General features: G+C 42.5%; 1 protein-coding gene across 1 annotated transcript in view; it reads right to left on the reverse strand.

The window, feature by feature from the left end:
* The window catches only part of LOC126413101 (myrosinase 1-like), a 144,485-nt gene that overhangs the window by 25,804 nt on the left and 99,189 nt on the right, over window positions 1-19,492 (reverse strand). Inside the window, exons 13-15 of the mRNA XM_050082996.1 lie at window positions 14,329-14,459; window positions 4,445-4,579; window positions 1,395-1,517 (exon numbers count right to left, since the gene is read on the reverse strand). Coding sequence (XP_049938953.1) covers window positions 1,395-1,517; window positions 4,445-4,579; window positions 14,329-14,459 — 389 coding nt within the window. The remainder of the gene's footprint in view (window positions 1-1,394; window positions 1,518-4,444; window positions 4,580-14,328; window positions 14,460-19,492) is intronic.

Consider the following 19,492-nt stretch of genomic DNA (forward strand, 5'->3'; position numbering starts at 1 on the left):
GATACTTGCATCTCTTCTGAGATGTACCTAATCTCATTGCACCCCTGTTACGTAACACATAAGTAAGCCTCACTGCTTTATACGAAATTGTCTCCAAGTTGTGAGGTGCCATAGAGATTATTTCTATTTATTGTCCATTATGATCAAATAGTCTATTAGCAACTGGGTAGACACAATTATTTCGCCATGAGCACTGTTTATAGAAAGGTTGTGAAGTGCCATACTATTTATTTCTATTAATTGTCCATTACAATCATATAGTCTTTTAGTAACTGGGTAGACATAATTGTTTCATCCTGAGCACTGTCCACAAACAAGTTATCATTCAATGTTCTACTTTCTTGCTGCACATGAGTTGAGAATTGGCTGCTGAAATTAGATTGAAACATCCAAATTGTAATTCTAGTCTGTACCTTTTAAGAAATCTTTAGTCTAATCTCCACAACTACTAACTTTTTCTTCTTGTCTGGCAGGCAGATAAATAATGCATCTGGATATCTCATAAATAACTGTAAGTTTTGTAGAAGGGATCTGTTGAATTTTACAATTATCAAAGAAGTATTCTGGAGTAACAACTCACAAGCACATACTTCTGGGTTTTGATCAACATAAAAACTATTTGTTTCAATATGTTTTGACTGTGTGTTCCATTTTTACATATACTGCAATTCCTCCTTTTTCCATGTTAACTCTAGATTAAAATGTTGCAAGTCTTTAATCTCTGATATTTAACTTCTCTATCCCTGTGGTTATATCCTATCAGTATTTTCCACATCTTCTAGGCATAAAGTAAGCTCATCTATCTTGTTTTTGACCCGCTAATGTTCTGATGAAACAAATAAGTTTTATTTTTATGGACGATGTTAGGCATATAATAGCGTTGTATTGATTTACAAAGATGCATTATTGCACGAAGAACACCCGACTAACTTCGCCGTTTTCTAAATGATTGTTCCCTGGCTTTGGGAGATAGCAATCTGCCCATTGTCAGAGTCACTTAAGTAGGTTGATTTCACGATCGACAGCCCTTGTCATTACTGTAAGCATTCCCCAACCATCTATGCTGTACTTCCCTTGTCGCCAGAGTCACGGTGGACAGTAGTTATATTGTTCTGTTCTCTTGAGGCACTGACCGTTCTGTGATGCTCTGAACTCTTCATCATACAGATGCCAGACCCGTGCGTGTGCTTTGATGACGGTGTGTGTCGCCAGGTAGTCACCAATGCCCGACGCTGGCTGAGAAGGGGCGATACCTTCCGCCGCGTAGCCGTTCACGAAGACAGCAGGCTCGTTAAATGTGATCCACCACTTCACCTGTGTAACCGTACCGCGTCATTACCCTTGGTGAAGTAAACGTGGTTCAAGCCTCTAAGAACTTTTAAAGTTTTACTCACCCTCTCACCGAAGTTTTGGAAGAGTATCCTTGCATATTGAACGAAGTAGTCTGCCAGCATCTCGTTGGGCCAGCCTCCGATGTACTGCAGTGCTTGAGGGAGATCGAAGTGGTACATTGTAACCTGCAGACAGTGTAGTGTATTGTAAAACTTGATGAAGTTTTTGGTCAAGTTATCAAATTAGGCCTAGTGGTGTTGAGGGATGCTGGAGCAGCGATGTAGGCTTGTAGTTTCCTTATGATGCCTGTAATCTTTTCTGGTAACGTGTTTTGAGAACACAAGGTGATGACCTGATACGAGACCAATTCTTTTTTCAACCTCCGATTGGTCGCCAAGTTAAAACTACAGTGGAAATCCGATTAAACGTTGCGCAGATATGTTGCTCTAGTATACCTGCCGATGGCGTCACAGCGTGTTTTTCAGTTCTGAGCGCATAGTGAGCATACAAAGCTGCTTAGAACAATAGAGTTCCTGTCGGGTGTAAAGTGCCTGTCGAGGCGTCCGGTTTGATTTCATGTAGCCAACATAACGTAAGTGTCATGAGTTTCATTCCTCATGACAGTGCTCTGCCGCATACTCCAGGTGCAGAAACGACGCATCTGCAGCGTTTTCGGTGGGAAGTGATTGGTCACCATACAGCTTGGACTTGCTCCCTCTGATTTCCGTATCTTCGCTCACGTGAACCGTTGGCTATGAGGACAACGAGCTGCAGACCAACGTAAGCAATTGTAGGAAAGCACAGGTGGGTGCCTTCTACGAAGAGGTTATTGGAAAGTTGGCGAAGTAGCTGCAAGGTGTGACTAAATGTCTCTAATAAAACATTTTTGATATTCATCGTGCTTTCCATTTAGTGACCAATCGGAAGTTGGAATGAAAATAGCCCTTGTATCATGCTACATCAAGAATATTGCTTCCATTAAGAAACGAGGATGTAATCGTTTTTAATGTGAGGTTAATATCTTCATAAGAATTACTCCAAATACTAGCTTCGTGATGGATGCCGAATATAAAAATGGGTGCAGAAATGAACAGGTTGCAAGAACGATCCAAAGATAATAGCAGTGCAATAAATGACGGACAAACTCTGCCTCAACGTGCGGAAGGTATGACAGATTTGAACTGCGCTAGTTGAAATATAGCTTAATATGTTAACTATAGCTGTCCTTACGCTAGCAACTTTAAGTCTAAGTTAATAACGAAAATGTACACTCGCTTATTGTGTCGTTTTCGTGATCTCTTATGTGTGCAATGGATTCATTGGAGCTTCCATACACTAAACTGCTGGATATCTGTAAAGTGGCACTGATACAAAAAGGAAAGCAACGTCCCAGCAACAGCTTGAGAGGGGAATGCTTGGTTATGTTCACCAAGGGTAAAGACGGACATCAGCCATTGTCTTACCGAGGGAATTCATGAACCATTCGCAAGAACTGTTTCAGTGTAACTAAGCGGAATTCGTTACACTGGAACTCGATTCAAGGTCACCCGCCTTACTCAGCGTTGCGCAACAGAAACACACAGCATGAAGTATAACCCACCCACGTCCCCAGGAGTCGGAACTCCCGCACCCTATAGAAGATACAGATGCTTCAGTAGCTGATAGTTTTTTTTAGGATAGGTTTCTTTATTAAGCATGATAATATGCAATAACATCTCCTTGTACATCAATCACTCCTTCTAATTGTCCACTAAGCATCTATATCTTCCATAGGGTGCGGGAGTTCCGACTCCTGGGGAGGTGGGTGGGTTATACTTCATGGCTGTGTGTTTCTGTTGCGCAACGCTGAGCAAGGCGGGTGACCTTGAAGCGAGTTCCACTCGCCGCCGCTAGGGCGGCTTATGTTAATTATTATTGCTTATTATATGCTATCATTACAGAAACCTACCTGTTACAAAACTGCTATTGTTCCCTCACCCCATTACCCAAATTCTAATATTTGTGTTAGTATTAACATTACTACTATTCTCGCCATGAGATTTGGCACTTGGTCAAAATATTGGGTTCAGGTTTGGTAAACAAAGATTTAAATCTCGGTCCAATCATTCATAATGAAGTTTCCCTGTGTTTCCCTAAATCGATTAGGGAATTGTTTTCACTAAGGAGCCAATGGCGAATTTCTTCATAAATCTTTCCTAGTTTTCTATATTGTGCCCTGTATGTGTAAACATCGCCGTGGACGGTCCTTAAATTATAATCTTCCTTCAGTTTCACTTGGTCTCATGATTTCACCAAATGTGCCCACCGTTTCCTTTTAGAACTAATGTGAACAAATTGTGGACGGTTTTCTTTTTCCCTTTATAATGGTCCTGGGACTAATCCAGACAGCAGCAGTGCTCAGCTGTATTGCCTGAACACAGAACGACAATGTCGTTCCATTGAAGGGTAAGAACTTATACACCGCCGCAGAAATTATGTTTCTGATACCACTCTCACTAACTCAATGGAATACTCGTTACCGTTTTCTTCATTGGTTACCGAGGTCAGTTGCCTTCTGCATCTGCATAGGCTGTTGACTAACGGGGAAAGTTAGAAACAGTCGTATAGTTGAATCTCTTGTAATATCTCTTCTGGTTACCGTTGATATTATGATTGTCGCACTGTCAAACACGCGGAGAACTAATTGTTTCTCACAGTAGTTTTGGAAACAATTTCCCTTATTTTTGACTTGCCCCAGTGCATACTTGCGTTGCTGGCCGTTCGCAACTCATGGTCCGAAGTACCAAGTGCCACAATCAGAACTACATTTTGCCATTCTTTCTACTGAATACAAAAGAGTTGCATATGTGCTACACTCATTAAGGCAGTGAAATAAACAACCCGACACGAAGGGGGTTATGTCTCAGTACCTATATGATGTTACGGAAAAATTCAAATTTTTTTTCTGCCTTTATCACGAGAGGCTCAAAAATTCTGTTACAGCTGTAAAGAATAAGAATCTTTCGTTTTTCTCATATGGGCATCATCAGTCTGCTGTATGTAGATGTCTGTAAATGCAAGAAAGGGGTGCTGCACGAGATGAGGCTTGTGGATGCTGTCAGTTGTTACTTACCACAGGCTGAATTCCATTGGCAAGCAGCTCGTTGATGAGGTTGTTGTAATAGTCGATACCAGGCTGATTGATAACGTCCACGTCCCCGGTAGGCAACACACGTGGCCAGGAAATCGAAAATCGATATACGTCTGCCTGTTCAATAAAAGTGTCTTAATGGTTGTGACAAAAGTATTGGGGACTGATTGCTAAAATATCGCTGTTAATTTATTGAGTGGCGCTGAACTCATAGTATAAGACACATAAAAAATTATAACTATCTAATTAACCAACACTGTTGGGCTTAGATAGGTAGAAGAATAAACTATTCGTCGAAGAACAGTTATACTTGGTTACGATGTATGTACATTATTTAACAAACAAACCAAAAAAGTTCAGAATATTTCAGATAAAACTACCTAGTCTCTTTAGAATCTAAGATAATATTTCAGGAAATGACCCTGAAATGTAGTTTCTCTTCCTAAGAAGCTGTAAAGACCATTAACCAAGTACTTGAAATAGACAGCGATAGAAACGAATAATATGAGAAAGAAATTTATGTAATATATTACTATGGTATCTTGTAGTTCTTAAATAGATAATTAGCTACGAAAGTGGACATTGAAAATTGAGAGGAGCTTAATACATAGGTTACGAGGTACTGCACGCGTAATAGCTCGTCACTCGCTACTAACTGAAGAGAATTTTTTTCAGGAAATCACTTATTACCTTCAATAAAACCAACCCCCCCCCCCCCCCCCCCATGAACCATGGACCTTGCCGTTGGTGGGGAGGCTTGCGTGCCTCAGCGATACAGATAGCCGTACCGTAGGTGGAACCACAACGGAGGGGTATCTGTTGAGAGGCCAGACTAACGTGTGGTTCCTGAAGAGGGGCAGCAGCCTTTTCAGTAGTTGCAGGGACAACAGTCTGGATGATTCACTGATCTGGCCTTGTAACACTAACCAAAACGGCCTTGCTGTGCTGGTACTGTGAACGGCTGAAAGCAAGGGGAAACTACGGCCGTAATTTTTCCCGAGGGCATGCAGCTTTACTGTATGGTTAAATGATGATGGCGTCCTCTTGGGTAAAATATTCCGAGGTAAAATAGTCCCCCATTCGGATCTCCGGGCGGGGACTACTCAAGAGGGTATGGTTATCAGGAGAAAGAAAACTGGCGTTCTACGTATCGGAGCGTGGAATGTCAGATCCCTTAATCAGGCACGTAGGTTAGAAAATTTAAAAAGGGAAATGGATAGGTTAAAGTTAGATATAGTGGGAATTAGTGAAGATCGGTGGCAGGAGGAACAAGACTTCTGGTCAGGTGACTACAGGGTTATAAACACAAAATCAAATAGGGTTCAAAATGGTTCAAATAGCTCTGAGCACTATAGGACTTAACTTCTGAGGTCATCAGTCCCCTAGAACTTAGAACTACTTAAACCTAACTAACCTAAGGACATCACACACATCCATGCCCGAGGCAGGATTCGAACCTGCAACCGTAGCAGTCGCGCGGTTCCGGACTGCGCGCCTAGAACCGCTAGACCACCGCTGCCGGCTATCAAATAGGGGTAATGCAGGAGTAGGTTTAATAATGAATAGGAAAATAGGAATGCGGGTAAGCTACTACAAACAGCATAGTGAACGCATTATTGGGGCCAAGATAGATACGAAGCCCACGCCTACTACAGTAGTACAAGTTTATATGCCAACTAGCTCTGCAGATGACGAAGAAATTTAAGAAATGTATGATGAAATAAAATAGATTATTCAGATAGTGAAGGGTGACGAAAATTTAATAGTCATGGGTGACTGGAATTCGGTAGTAGGGAAAGGGAGAGAAGGAAACGTTGTAGGTGAATATGGATTGGGGGTAAGAAATGAAAGAGGAAGCCACCTGGTAGAATTTTGCACAAAGCATAACTTAATCATAGCTAACACTTGGTTCAAGAATCATAAAACCCCGTTTTAAGCAAAGAAGGGAAAGCAGAAAGGTGGAAGGAGTATATAGAAGGTCTATACAAGGGCGATGTACTTGAGGACAATATTATGGAAATGGAAGAGGGTGTAGATGAATATGAAATGGGAGATACGATACTGCGTGAAGAGTTTGACAGAGCACTGAAAGACCTGAGTCGAAACAAGGCCCCGGGAGTAGACAACATTCCATTGGAACTACTGACGGCCTTGGGAGAGACAGTCCTGACAAAACTCTACCATCTCGTGAGCAAGATGTATGAAACAGGCGAAATACCCGCAGACTTCGAGAAGAATATAATAATTCGAATACCAAAGAAAGCAGGTGTTGACAGTTGTGAAAATTACCGAACTATCAGTTTAATAAGTCACAGCTGCAAAATACTCACGCGAATTCTTTACAGAAGAATGGAAAAACTAGTAGATGCCGACCTCGGGGAAGATCAGTTTGGATTCCGTAGAAATCTTGGAACACGTGAGGCAATACTGACCCTACGACTCATCTTAGAAGCTAGATTAAGGAAGGGCAAACCTACGTTTCTGTCATTTGTAGACTTAGAGAAAGCTTTTGACGATGTTGACTGGAATACTCTCTTTCAAATTCGGAAGGTGGCAGGGGTAAAATACAGGGAGCGAAAGGCTATTCACAATTTGTACAGAAACCAGATGGCAGTTATGAGTCGAGGGACATGAAAGGGAAGCAGTGGTTGGGAAGGGAGTGAGACAGGGCTGTAGCCTATCCCCGATGTTATTCAGTCTGTATATTGAGCGAGCAGTGAAGGAAACAAAATAAAAGTTCGGAGTAGGTATTAAAATCCACGGAGAAGAAATAAAAACTTTGAGGTTCGCCGATGACATTGTAATTCTGTCAGAGACAGCAAAGGACTTGGAAGAACAGCTGAACGGAATGGACAGTGTCTTGAAAGGAGGGTATAAAACATCAACAAAAGCAAAACGAGGATAATGGAATGTAGTCGAATAAAGTCAGGTGATTCTGAGGGAATTGGATTAGGAAATGAGACACTTAAAGTAGTAAAGGAGTTTTGCTATTTGGGGAGCAAAATAACTGATGATCGTCGAAGTTGAGAGGATATAAAATGTAGACTGGCAATGGCAAGGAAAGCGTTTCTGAAGAAGAGAAATTTGTTAACGTCGAGTATAGATTTAAGTGTCAGGAAGTCATTTCTGAAAGTATTTGTAAGGAGTGTAGCCATGTATGGATGTGAAACATGGACGATAAATAATTTGGACCAGAAGAGAATAGAAGCTTTTGAATTGTGGTGCTACAGAAGAATGCTGAAGATTAGATGGGTAGATCACATAACTAATGAGGAGGTATTGAATAGAATTGGGGAGAAGAGGAGTTTGTGGCACAACTTGACAAGAAGAAGGGATCACCAATTTAGTATTGGAGGGCAGCGTGGAGGGTAAAAATCGTAGAGGGAGACCAAGAGATGAATACACTAAGCAGATTCAGAGGGATGTAAGTTGCAGTAGGTACTGGGAGATGAAGAGGCTTGCACAGGATGGAGTAGCATGGAGAGCTGCATCAAACCAGTCTCAGGACTGAAGACCACAACAACAACAACAACAAAATCAAACTCATCACAGAGTATCAGAACTCTTTTGGGCGAAACGTAGTGAAGGGAAATAAACGTGTGGAAACCGTAAATACATTGATTTACTAGACTATGATTAATTTTTCTACAATCTGAAATAAAATAGGGTGAGTCAATTACATAATCTGAAAAATTAGGGAAAAAGGTGAATATTACGAAATTGATCACACGATTCCTCGCATGCTGTGCGGAATTTAGGTACGGGTTGTAAGAAAAGACAAAGGAAGGTGTGATAGTCGAAAAAATATAGAAATGACTGGCTTCGAGTCACAGACGTGATGGTACACATCCTAAACAACGGAAGAAAAAAGAGTACATTATTTATGTGGAATAAACCGCTGTCGTTACTTCTCGTTGAAGACACATATCATCCAAGGGAATGAACACCATTAGAATGGATGAACTAGAAAAAAATGTCACACCCTTACAGGAAAGATGAAAATGTCGTTAGAGAGGAGAAGAATTAAGCACTTCTTTAGTGGATAATGGTTGTAGGTTACACTTCTATCTTACAGACGTAGTAAATATATTTGAAAATAACGGTGTATAATCAGGACCGAGATCAAGGGGAGGGGGACAGGAGGACGAAACGTGTCTCCGCCCATTGTGGTAGGTTTTTGAGTGCGGAAAAATCTTAATATGAACGTAGTTTCAAGAGAATTGCTTAAACACAAAATAATAACTTTCCATAAATGACTATGTTCGAGAATAAGTAGGAAATACAAATCATTCATATAGTCTAATGTCTTTCTGGAAATTATCTATGGTCTCGTAAAAAGATGAAAATTGATGTGCTAGAGGTGGTCGTCTTGTGTGCGTCTTCGAGAATAGCAGAACTTGGTAGTGGCACTGTTGCCAAGTCAATATGTTTCCACACAACACAGGAAATATATCTACCCCAGCTTGAAAGCTCCTATAGAAGCGAAAAACAAATATGATGGCTTGACTGTTTCTATACATGAGTCTTAACGACCTGTAGTGAAATCACTGAGAAAAACTCTTCGTATTGAATAATATAGAAGTATAAATAATATTCACTGCCCGTCGCATGGTATAATCTTTTGACGCCAGACATTGTTATTAAACTGAGTTTACACGCGGAATGATGAATGGCATGTTTTCATGGCATGTTTTCCCTACCATTCCATCCCCTTCGGATCTGCTATTTAATACCATTTACATTGCTCTTCTTGTAAACTTCGATTCATTTCTTTTCCTTCTCCGTGTTGAAGAGGCCATAATCAATAGGTGTTAGTATTAAGATCAAATCTAGTTTTAGAGCTGAAGCAGCTGAACGGCACTACACAAATTAACACTTCCCAAACTGCTTGTTTTAAGCCGTAAATAGTGATCGTGGCATTGCGGAGACCACGCCTTCTCGATAACTTACCAGAGGCGTTTTCCTTTGTGTACTACGGACACACTAAAGTGTCAAGGGCGATTTACATTTTCTGAACAAATAAATCATTTAAGTGTAAGTCACTTGCTCACATATGACGTTACAGTAGAAGCCACGATGATGGCGCCGACAATGCAGTACTCAGTTGGGCTGGTTGCTACGGGACTCGCACCACGCATTCACTTGTGCCGAGGGAACGGCAGAAAGTGAACGTAGCTATAAGCTGGCGAGTGATAAAAATTAATTTTGGTAGACATACTTACGAGGTGCATACAAGTTACAACACTTCCCACTATTTTTCTTTTTCACAAATTGATCGCGTGGAAACCGCGAAACATGTGTCACCTCTCGACGAAATCTCCCTGCAGCTGTACTCATATTTCACAACATCGACCCTTCCTTAGGAGTCTGGTTTGAACACCGGAATATCGCATCCACGTCGCATCCATTGTTACAGTCACTGAAAAGAAATCCCCGTTCAGGCTGTCATCATGCGTCAGCTTTGCCTAGAATCATGCCACGTGCTCGGATTTTGTGGCACCCACCTGGAAGGTGTACACTCATGAGCAAAACATTATGAGCATCTGATCAACATATTGTTTGTCACTCTTTGGAATGGAATGCATCACTCGGTCAGTGTATCAGGGATCCGGTAGTTCATTGGTAGATTTGTTGCGGTATGTGGCATTAGATGTCTGCGCACAGGTCATGTAATTCGTGTGAATAACTGGCCTGTGATTTGCGTACTTAGTGATGGCTCCCATATGTGTTCCATAGGATTTACGTCGGGCGAATCTGGTGGCCGAGACATCAGCATGATTTCACTATCATCTCCTCAAACCACCGTAGCACGGTTTTGGCTCAGAGACACAGACAACTATACTGCTGAAGATTACGTCGCCGTCGGGATAAACTCCAAGCATGAAGAGATGCATGTGGTCCGCAGCTGTCTTTGATTACTAGCACAGATCCCATGCAAGCGTAGGAGAAAGTCGTTCATTACATAATACTGCTCCCTCCAGCCTTCGTCCGGGGCGTGCTGCTCGTTTTCTAGTCTCCGTTCGCGTCAGTGACAGCGTTTAAGGAGACGACCATCGACCTAGAGTAGCAAAAATATGATTCACCCGAAGAGCCGAGACGTTTTCATCGATCTACGATCGAATTCCTATGGTCCCATGCCCACTGCAGTCGTAATTGACAAGTTCGTTGGGTCGACATGTGAACTCGAAGGAGTGGTCTGCTGCGGAGCTCCGTATCCAACAATGTACGATGAACAGTGTGCTCCGAAACACACGTGCATGCACCAGCACTGTGCTCTTTCGGCAGAGATGCCACGGATCACGATCCACCCTAGAGGTAGTTACATTATTCTTCTACCTCTTTCCATAGATGCGCACAACAGTTGCAAACGAACATTCTAACAGCTACACAGTTAATCGCTCACAGGCTCTGCGTTATAATAATCTCCTTACTTCAACGGATTTCCTCATTTACAGCCGGTATTTTCTCTAGGGTGATCATCCATTCCTGCCTGCACCGCTTACACACTTTTGTTACCGCCTTATTTGTCCGCAACGCCACCAAACGACATACAATGACGCGGTAAGCAGTGGTCATAATGTTCTGGCTTATCAGTGTATTTTGTCATTTTAAGTATCAAGAACAGTGCTCATTCCCGCCACTGGCGCTAGAGTTGTGTGTGCCGTATTGTGCTGCCATCTCTGTCACACATTCACAATTGGCGCACGCTTATTTTGAAACAAACGGTACGGTTTTGTCTGTCTGCAGTCCAGAGAAGAAAAATCGAAGATGGTATAATCTAAATCTCGTAATTTTGAAGTTATCATTCAAGATGTATAACAATGTAAAAGTATCATTTTTGTTTCACTCGCTGGTGCCCCATATCTGCCTCTGGTCTTCAAATCAAAAAGACATACGAGTCAGAGCGATATGTGAAAATAAAACGTCATGGGTGAATGCTATTGTCAGAAATGTTGCCTATGTCTGGGAACGCAAGGAGGGGGCGAAATTTTGGCGCAGGTCGTCAAAGTCCCTGGAGCCGGTCCTGCGTGTAATACTAATTGTCATTCCTTTGCATTTTTTTATCTGGTACTGTACTGATTAATAGAAAAAAATTGTGATGACAGCTGATATTTGATTTGTTGATGTCAACGAAGAGAATCAGAGAAACTCATCTATGCGGTTCCAATTTTCGCTGATGTCACTCCAGAGATTCGCACTTGTTTTACTTTATTCCTGATAATCCACAATCCTCAGTTTCTTGTTCCGCTTGAGGAACATCGTTAAAATTTGTTGAATATACACTCCTGGAAATTGAAATAAGAACACCGTGAATTCATTGTCCCAGGAAGGGGAAACTTTATTGACACATTCCTGGGGTCAGATACATCACATGATCACACTGACAGAACCACAGGCACATAGACACAGGCAACAGAGCATGCACAATGTCGGCACTAGTACAGTGTATATCCACCTTTCGCAGCAATGCAGGCTGCTATTCTCCCATGGAGACGATCGTAGAGATGCTGGATGTAGTCCTGTGGAACGGCTTGCCATGCCATTTCCACCTGGCGCCTCAGTTGGACCAGCGTTCGTGCTGGACGTGCAGACCGCGTGAGACGACGCTTCATCCAGTCCCAAACATGCTCAATGGGGGACAGATCCGGAGATCTTGCTGGCCAGGGTAGTTGACGTACACCTTCTAGAGCACGTTGGGTGACACGGGATACATGCGGACGTGCATTGTCCTGTTGTAACAGCAAGTTCCCTTGCCCGTCTAGGAATGGTAGAACGATGGGTTCGATGACGGTTTGGATGATCATTGCTTGTACAGCCCTCTCGCAGTGTCCGGAGCAAGTATGGTGGGTCTGACACACCGGTGTCAATGTGTTCTTTTTTCCATTTCCAGGAGTGTAATTGCTTCTCATGTGTCACTGGATTTAGTCATTTATCTCTTCGTGGAAGCAACGTTTCTACTGTAAATATTATTTCCCTCTTTGTGCCTCCCCCCCCCCTCAACCACCCCTTAACCTCCCCCCTCAGGAGCCCCTATCCCGGCAACGAGATTCTGTGTTCGAATATCATTCTAATATAAATAGCTAACTGGAATTCTTTTCTTTAACGTCTTTCTGCTGGTAGAATACTTGTTCCCCAAGACCTTCGCAAGCACACGTTAGAGCTCCCTGGACTGCAGTAAGAGTTGGTTATGCGGCAGCACAGGCTTTACTCGATTATGTGTTCCCTGTTTCCACAATGGTCCGTAGTAACACGATGACACCATGATGATATACCTGCATTGATCACTCTCACGAAGATGGCGCAAAGACACATGTAAACCACTGAGGAACGGAGAAACACTGTACTTTCATTTTTATGGGCATTACGTGAAGATTATGTGCAAATGGCGCGCAGGCTTCGGAAGAAAGAGAATCTGGCGCACTGGTTGTAGCACCGAATCGCGTATTCGGGGAGTGTTATTCAGATTCCCTTCTGATCGGAATTACTTTTTCCACACATTCCCTAAATCGATTAACTCGAATTCTAGAATGATGCCACCATGCCTATCCCTTTCGTAGCTTAGCTGTATGTATAATAACTTCGTAGTTGACGGAATAACTAATGCAACACTTTTTTCTCTGAAACAAGGTTGGTTTTATTCAGGATTCCTATACATAGTGTTATTCTCCACTCTTATACCTACAAAACACTACTTTTCAAAATAATCTCAATGCGTGGGTCTTACGTCAACTTACTGGGAGGACATTTATGCCCACATGGTACCATCCCACTGGTCGACGCCGGAGCCAACGTCTTACTGCAACAACAACTTCCCCATGATCCACGTACTGCTTCCCGCGGAGTGCCTCCTACATTGGGCCAAACGGATGGAAGTCTGAAGATGCGAGATTTGGACTGTAGGGTGGATAAGGGAGAACAGTCCAGTGAAGTTTTGTGAGCTCCACTCGGGTCCGTAGACTAGTGTGAGGCCTTGCGTTATAGTGACGAGGGAGAAGTTCTTTCGCATCACCTCGAATGAGAGTGTCCGCACTTTCCAACACTGCAGGAGTCACAACTGTGTGCGGCCGGCCGGCACGCGGGAGATCAGAAAGGCTTGCGCGACCTTCTTGCATTGATGACACACGCCTTGCCCAACGACTCACCATGCTTTTGTTCACTGCCAAATCTCATTAGACATTCTGCACGGGTCTATGACTATCTGCACGCTCTGGTTTTCCGCCAAAGCAACATAGTTACATCTTGCTGCTTGAAACGCACCTACATTACAGACGACACCTATCACAACTTCACAAAACTATAAAGACTGAAGCTGGAATGTTCCCCGATGTCCGAAAATAAATTCCGTATTTCTTCTACTGAAATCGGCTGAGGAAAAAATGTATTGCATCAATTATTGAACGCCCCCCGTTCTTTGTTCTTCACTGTCTATTGCAGTGTAGAAGCGGAAATTACTGCTAAAATGATCTCTGCAATTATTCTAATTACTGACGAAAACAGGCGTATTCTTTCATGTATGGGTCCACGTATGGGACGAAGGAAGGCTATATCAAATCAAAACTGTAGTCTCCCCAGATATTTGACTTTCCTTGGTTAAAGGATTTCGGCGTGACTAAGGTTCACCATTTAGTTCGATATCGGATATTTAACCAAACCGTATTATTTCTGAAAATGAGCTGACGTACCGTTTTCGAAAAAAAAGCACTGTCTCTGAATTAACACAACACATTTTACGGCTAGCGAATTGGGTAGGTAAATCACCAGATTTTTGCTATCTCAAAGGAGTTGAAGAGACCATGAAGACACACGTCGTGCTGCGATCTGCAAGAGCAGAAGCTAGTCTTCTTTACTTTGGAAAATATACTTACGTTGAGCGCCTTCAGCATCTGCACGTCCTCCTGGTACCTGTGGTAGGAATCGCAGGCAACGTCGCCGGTGTCTCCTGTGGTGTATTCGGGATAGTTGTGGAAGAAGTAGTCCTGAATGCTCTCTCCTTTGCCTGTACAAATATGCAAGAACATTGCAGTATATGCTATGTCATCCAAGTTTATTATTGGCTTTGTGTAAGACTAGCAACAACATGGAACATAATGAAAGCATACATGATATAGATGATTTAGTACCTTTTGCAGGTGCCATTCTTCTTTAATTGTTATTCGATCATAGAGTTTCGGTCTTAGTCCATTATCAAGTGATTTATATCCATTTCTTCGACATCACAATTTATGATATTTTAAATAATAAAATAATGAAATATATCCCTGGAATTTATTTTAAGTAAATCTTCATTACCTGTTTTAAGTACACATGAAGGAGGAATAGCCCTGTGTGCATAATCTGTTTACACTTAGTATTTCTGTGTATACTTCAGCACAGGATCTTCGCAATAATTGTTCCGTAAACACGTGGTCTTAACGTGTATGTTGAGTGGGATGGGAATTAAAATGTATGTACATTTAAGCGTTTTCTGTGTTATTACAATTACAACACCTGCTGCCGGCCGTGTTGGCCGAGCGGTTCTAGGCGCTACAGTCTGGAACCGCGGGACCGCTACGGTCGCAGGTTCGAATCCTGCCTCGGGCATGGATGTGTGTGATGTCCTTAGGTTAGTTAGGTTTAAGTAGTTCTAAGTTCTAGGTGACTGATGACCTCAGAAGTTAAGTCCCATAGTGCTCAGAGCCATTTGAACAATTTGAACAACACCTGCTCTCATAGACACTATAACACTGGACGCTCTTTAAATATACAGAGGTGGAGTGATTTGTATTGCATAAGGTCACATCTATGAAATTTTTGGAAACTGGTTGATAATGGTCTAACGCCGAAATAGTAAAATCATACAACCAAAAAGGAGAACGGACAATTGCAGACTAAACTAAATCATTGCAGCTGAGGACCCAGTCTTAATGAAGATCATAGAAATATATCATTGTCCGAGTAAGTACTAAACGTAACGTAACGTCTTCTAACACACAGCTTTTTTTATTCTTTGTTACTTTGCTACGGAATGACAATAATGCTTCTAAACTCACCGTCTTCATTCCAAGCTCCTTCGATCTGATATGCGGCTGTCGCAGCTCCAAACATGAAGTTATCTGGGAATCGGTTAGTGGCATTCTGTGCAGAAGCACCGACGAAAACAGCCGTAAAGGCAATGAGGAACTTCGTCATTGCCGTTGTTCAGTGACTTTGTGTGAGCAGCTTCAAGGACTACGTATATATAATGTAGTTACCTTGCAGTTTAGTGAGATGTTTTCATAATCAGCAGTAACTAAACCATTATTTCTGTTATCATCAGTTAATTAGAAAATTTCCGTAGCGCTGTTGTGAAGTACAAGTGCTTCTCGCTGATACTATCACATATGTTGAAAGGGGGGGGGGGGGGAAATCTTAAGGAGTTGCGTGTGACACAATGATATCAGTAGAAGCTTTCTTATCAACTGCGTTTGGATACTCTGGTGTATTTAAAAAATGGATTAATACAGACCTGACCACAATCAAATATTCACTTTTGATGGTAACCGGTTTCGGTCAGACTATGACCATCATCAGACCATTTATACTGTGAGGGTAGGGGTGGTGGTGAAAGAAGCGGGTGTCGTTGAACGAACTGCAGTTGATATTCGTGGAGCCACGACATCTACCCCGCTCGTCGCCACCGCCTACCATCCGGTATAAACGGTCTGAAAATGGTCACGTTCTGACTGAAACCAGTTCCCATTGCTGATAAATGTTTCATTGTGGTCAATACTTTTATCAATCCATTTTTTTTTTGTTTTACCTAGACTGCTGATTTTTTCTAGGAGAAATGTTCTCAAGAATTACTCTAGTGTAGCGTCAGTCTGATGTTTGGAAACGCTAGTCCTGAAGAAAAGGTAATTGTCAACAATTACAAGGAAACAAGTGACTCATTCCTTCGTTAAATGCTAATTCCCAATCACACATACAGTAATTACATAAATTTTTTGGAACAATAGTGTAAATCAATAAAATTCTATTGCTGAGGGTGCCGACCATTGGCACCACCTCGTTGTGCCCTGACAGCACTATGTACGGGTGAGAACGATTTCAGGAGCCAAGAGTGACGTCGGTGGGGCGCAGTGACAGTCTGGTGGCGAAGAGAAACTTTTCATTACATTTAGCTTATACATTTCATCACTGACAGTACGAAGCAGACACGCCCCACTCTGGTGTGGCAGACCAGTGATGGCCAGTAGACGGCTTGTATCCACCCTATCAAAGTGATACATGTGTCAGTGCCCTATAATGCTGACGTCAGGCGGACGGCAATAGAGTGGTCCGTCAGTAGGCCAAAGCCTCAGAGGCACTCCCCTTGGGTTGCGACTGCGTTCACTATAGAACGCCTGCACTTAGGCTACTCAGGCCCAGATTCTGTCCACCGCAGAGATGAGTCAAGACTGTCATGCATGGAACACAACCCGCTGCCCCCTGACAGGAGTCTGTCGGTGGCAGGCACTGATGGCAGGTTGGCATGCTTTGGAAAGTACCACAGTGTGCACTCAGTGCTGGAGGCGGCTGGCCTGTTCTGGTCTCCAATGGATGGCCGCAGCTGGTGGCATCTAGCTGTCTTGTCTTCATCATAGTTCTGGCATCATGGTGGTGCTGCTGGATTCTGAATGTATCTGTCTCAAATCTCACTGTTCTTTATACGGCTCTGGGGAGCATTTGTAACAGTATTACCCAGCCCTCGGTCACGTAGCTCGTAACATTGTTCTTGTCCTGACCATTACTGCTGTACAGTGCAAATTTCAACAAAAAAATACTTTTGCGTACATTTTGTTATGACCTGTATGTGACCACAGCGTTCTTACGTCCAGCGGTAGAGTTTCACTTAAAACTAGCTAGTGACATTCCACTGTCTGCCTCGTTTGGGATGACGGGTTTTGCTCAGGACCTTCCAACCCCCTCTCCCCCCTTCGCTTCCCCCCTCTTCGAGACTTCATCCAGTGTCTATTTACAACGTAAGTGAGGTACTCCCAATTTTGTAGCAGTCTGGAAATCTCGAGCAATATACATTTCTACATTAAATTTAATGGTGCAGCTCACTTGAAAATCCTTCGCCACATTTATCACCTGCCCTATCTGCATGCTGGGCACATCCTTGTTCCTACATGTTATCATCCACACTTCTAATCCTCCTCAAGCCCGAGCAAATTCATTCTCCATGCCTTGTGTTGGGGATCAATTCCACTGGAGCCAGATACGGACTGATTGGATTTCTGAACATATCGTCTCCTCAGGTAAGAAGAACTACGCAAAAGAGAATCAGAGTCACTATGCCTCAAGGAACTGCGTCACTGAGGTGCATGGTTACTGTTGCCTAACATCCCAAAACTGCTCAAAGCTCTGCATTAGCTGTGCCTCATTGCGCAGCTATCATCCGACTTAGAGAATGAACTAGACTTGGTTCCCACGTATCGTTCAAGAAGATAAGGTTTTGTTTCGGCAATATCTTCAGGGGGTTCGTCCGAACAATAAGCTGCAGTTGTATTACATTTAAAATAATCATTCCTGTCGTCATAGATGGTAATTTAAACGTTCCTCAACAAAACGAGCAGTTGAATGGAATGAACAGTGTCATGAAAGGAGGGTATAAGATGAACATCAACAAAAGCAAATCGAGGATAATGAATGTAGTCGAATTAAGTCGGGTGATGTTGAGGGAATTAGATTAGGAAATGAGCAATTAAAGTAGTAAATGCGTTTTGCTATTTGGGGAGCAAAATAACTGATGATGTGTCGAAGTAGACAGGATATAAAATGTAGACTGGCAATGGCTAGGAAAGCAATTTCTGAAGTAGGGAAATTTGTTAACATCGAGTATAGATTTAAGTGACAGGAAGTCGTTTCTGAAACTATTTGTATGGAGTGTATCCATGTATGGAAGTGAAGCACGGACGATAAGTAGTTTGGACAAGAAGAGAATAGAAGCTTCGAAATGTGGTGCTACAGAAGAATGCTGAAGATTAGATGGGTAGACCACATAACTAATGAGGTGGTATCAATAGAATTGGAGAGAATAGAAATTTGTTTCACAACTTGATTAGAAGAAGGATCGGTTGGTAGAACATGTTTCTGAGGCGTCAAGGGATACCCAATTTGGTATTGGACGGGAGCGTGGAGGGTAAAAATCGTAGAGGGAGACCAAGAGATGAAATTAAGCAGATTCTGAAGGATGTAGGTTGCAGTAGGTACTGGAAGATGAAGAAGCTTGCACCGGATAGAGTAGCATGGAGAGCTGCATCAAACCAGTCTCTGGACTGAAGACCACAACAACACAACACATAATATTACACATGGTTCCATTAGTTAATAACCTCACTGCCTATTAGTTCCAAGCATATTGCTTCCATGTGCTTCCCTGGTTCACGACAACTTGCCACCTATATTATGTAAACCTATATTATGTAACCTATTTACAATACCATACCCTCTTCAGTTCCATCACCTCAATTTGGTAAGACTTACTCTCTGCCTTACCGCTGGAGAAATGCATGGTCCAAGCATTCCTCCCATCTGGGATTTCGCAAATATGACGTACAGTGACCACCCTGGTCTGGCATTGGTATAGCTCTACTTGGTCATTATCACATGCCGATCCCAGTTATCTCCTATCAGTTACATAAAATCCTCTTTTATCTCCACTAACTTCCCCACTGTTCCTAACCCCATTGGAGGGGTGTTTTCTCTGCATCACTGGTACCTTGGTTTTACTTCCATAGTTGCTCCATAGTAGTAGGAAGGCAGGTTCTGACTGTTAGGCTTTGCTACTAACTATGGTACCAGTGGTAATTATTTCTGCGTTTTATTCAAATTCTTCGGATATTCCCAACTACAGAACGAAATAAGGAGGTTGTAATAGGTACTTTCGGGTTTCCACCAGTTACAAGAAATAATCTAATTCTGAGGAAGTTGTCAAGTGAGCACAAGAAGCTGCAATAGCACACTTGCGTTTGAAGGAGCAGGTACAAGATAGTTGGAGTGGGTTGTGGAGGAAGAAAAAGGGATGGT

The sequence above is a fragment of the Schistocerca serialis genome, chromosome 7, assembly GCF_023864345.2.
Source record: "Schistocerca serialis cubense isolate TAMUIC-IGC-003099 chromosome 7, iqSchSeri2.2, whole genome shotgun sequence".
NCBI classification, from domain to species: domain Eukaryota; kingdom Metazoa; phylum Arthropoda; class Insecta; order Orthoptera; family Acrididae; genus Schistocerca; species Schistocerca serialis.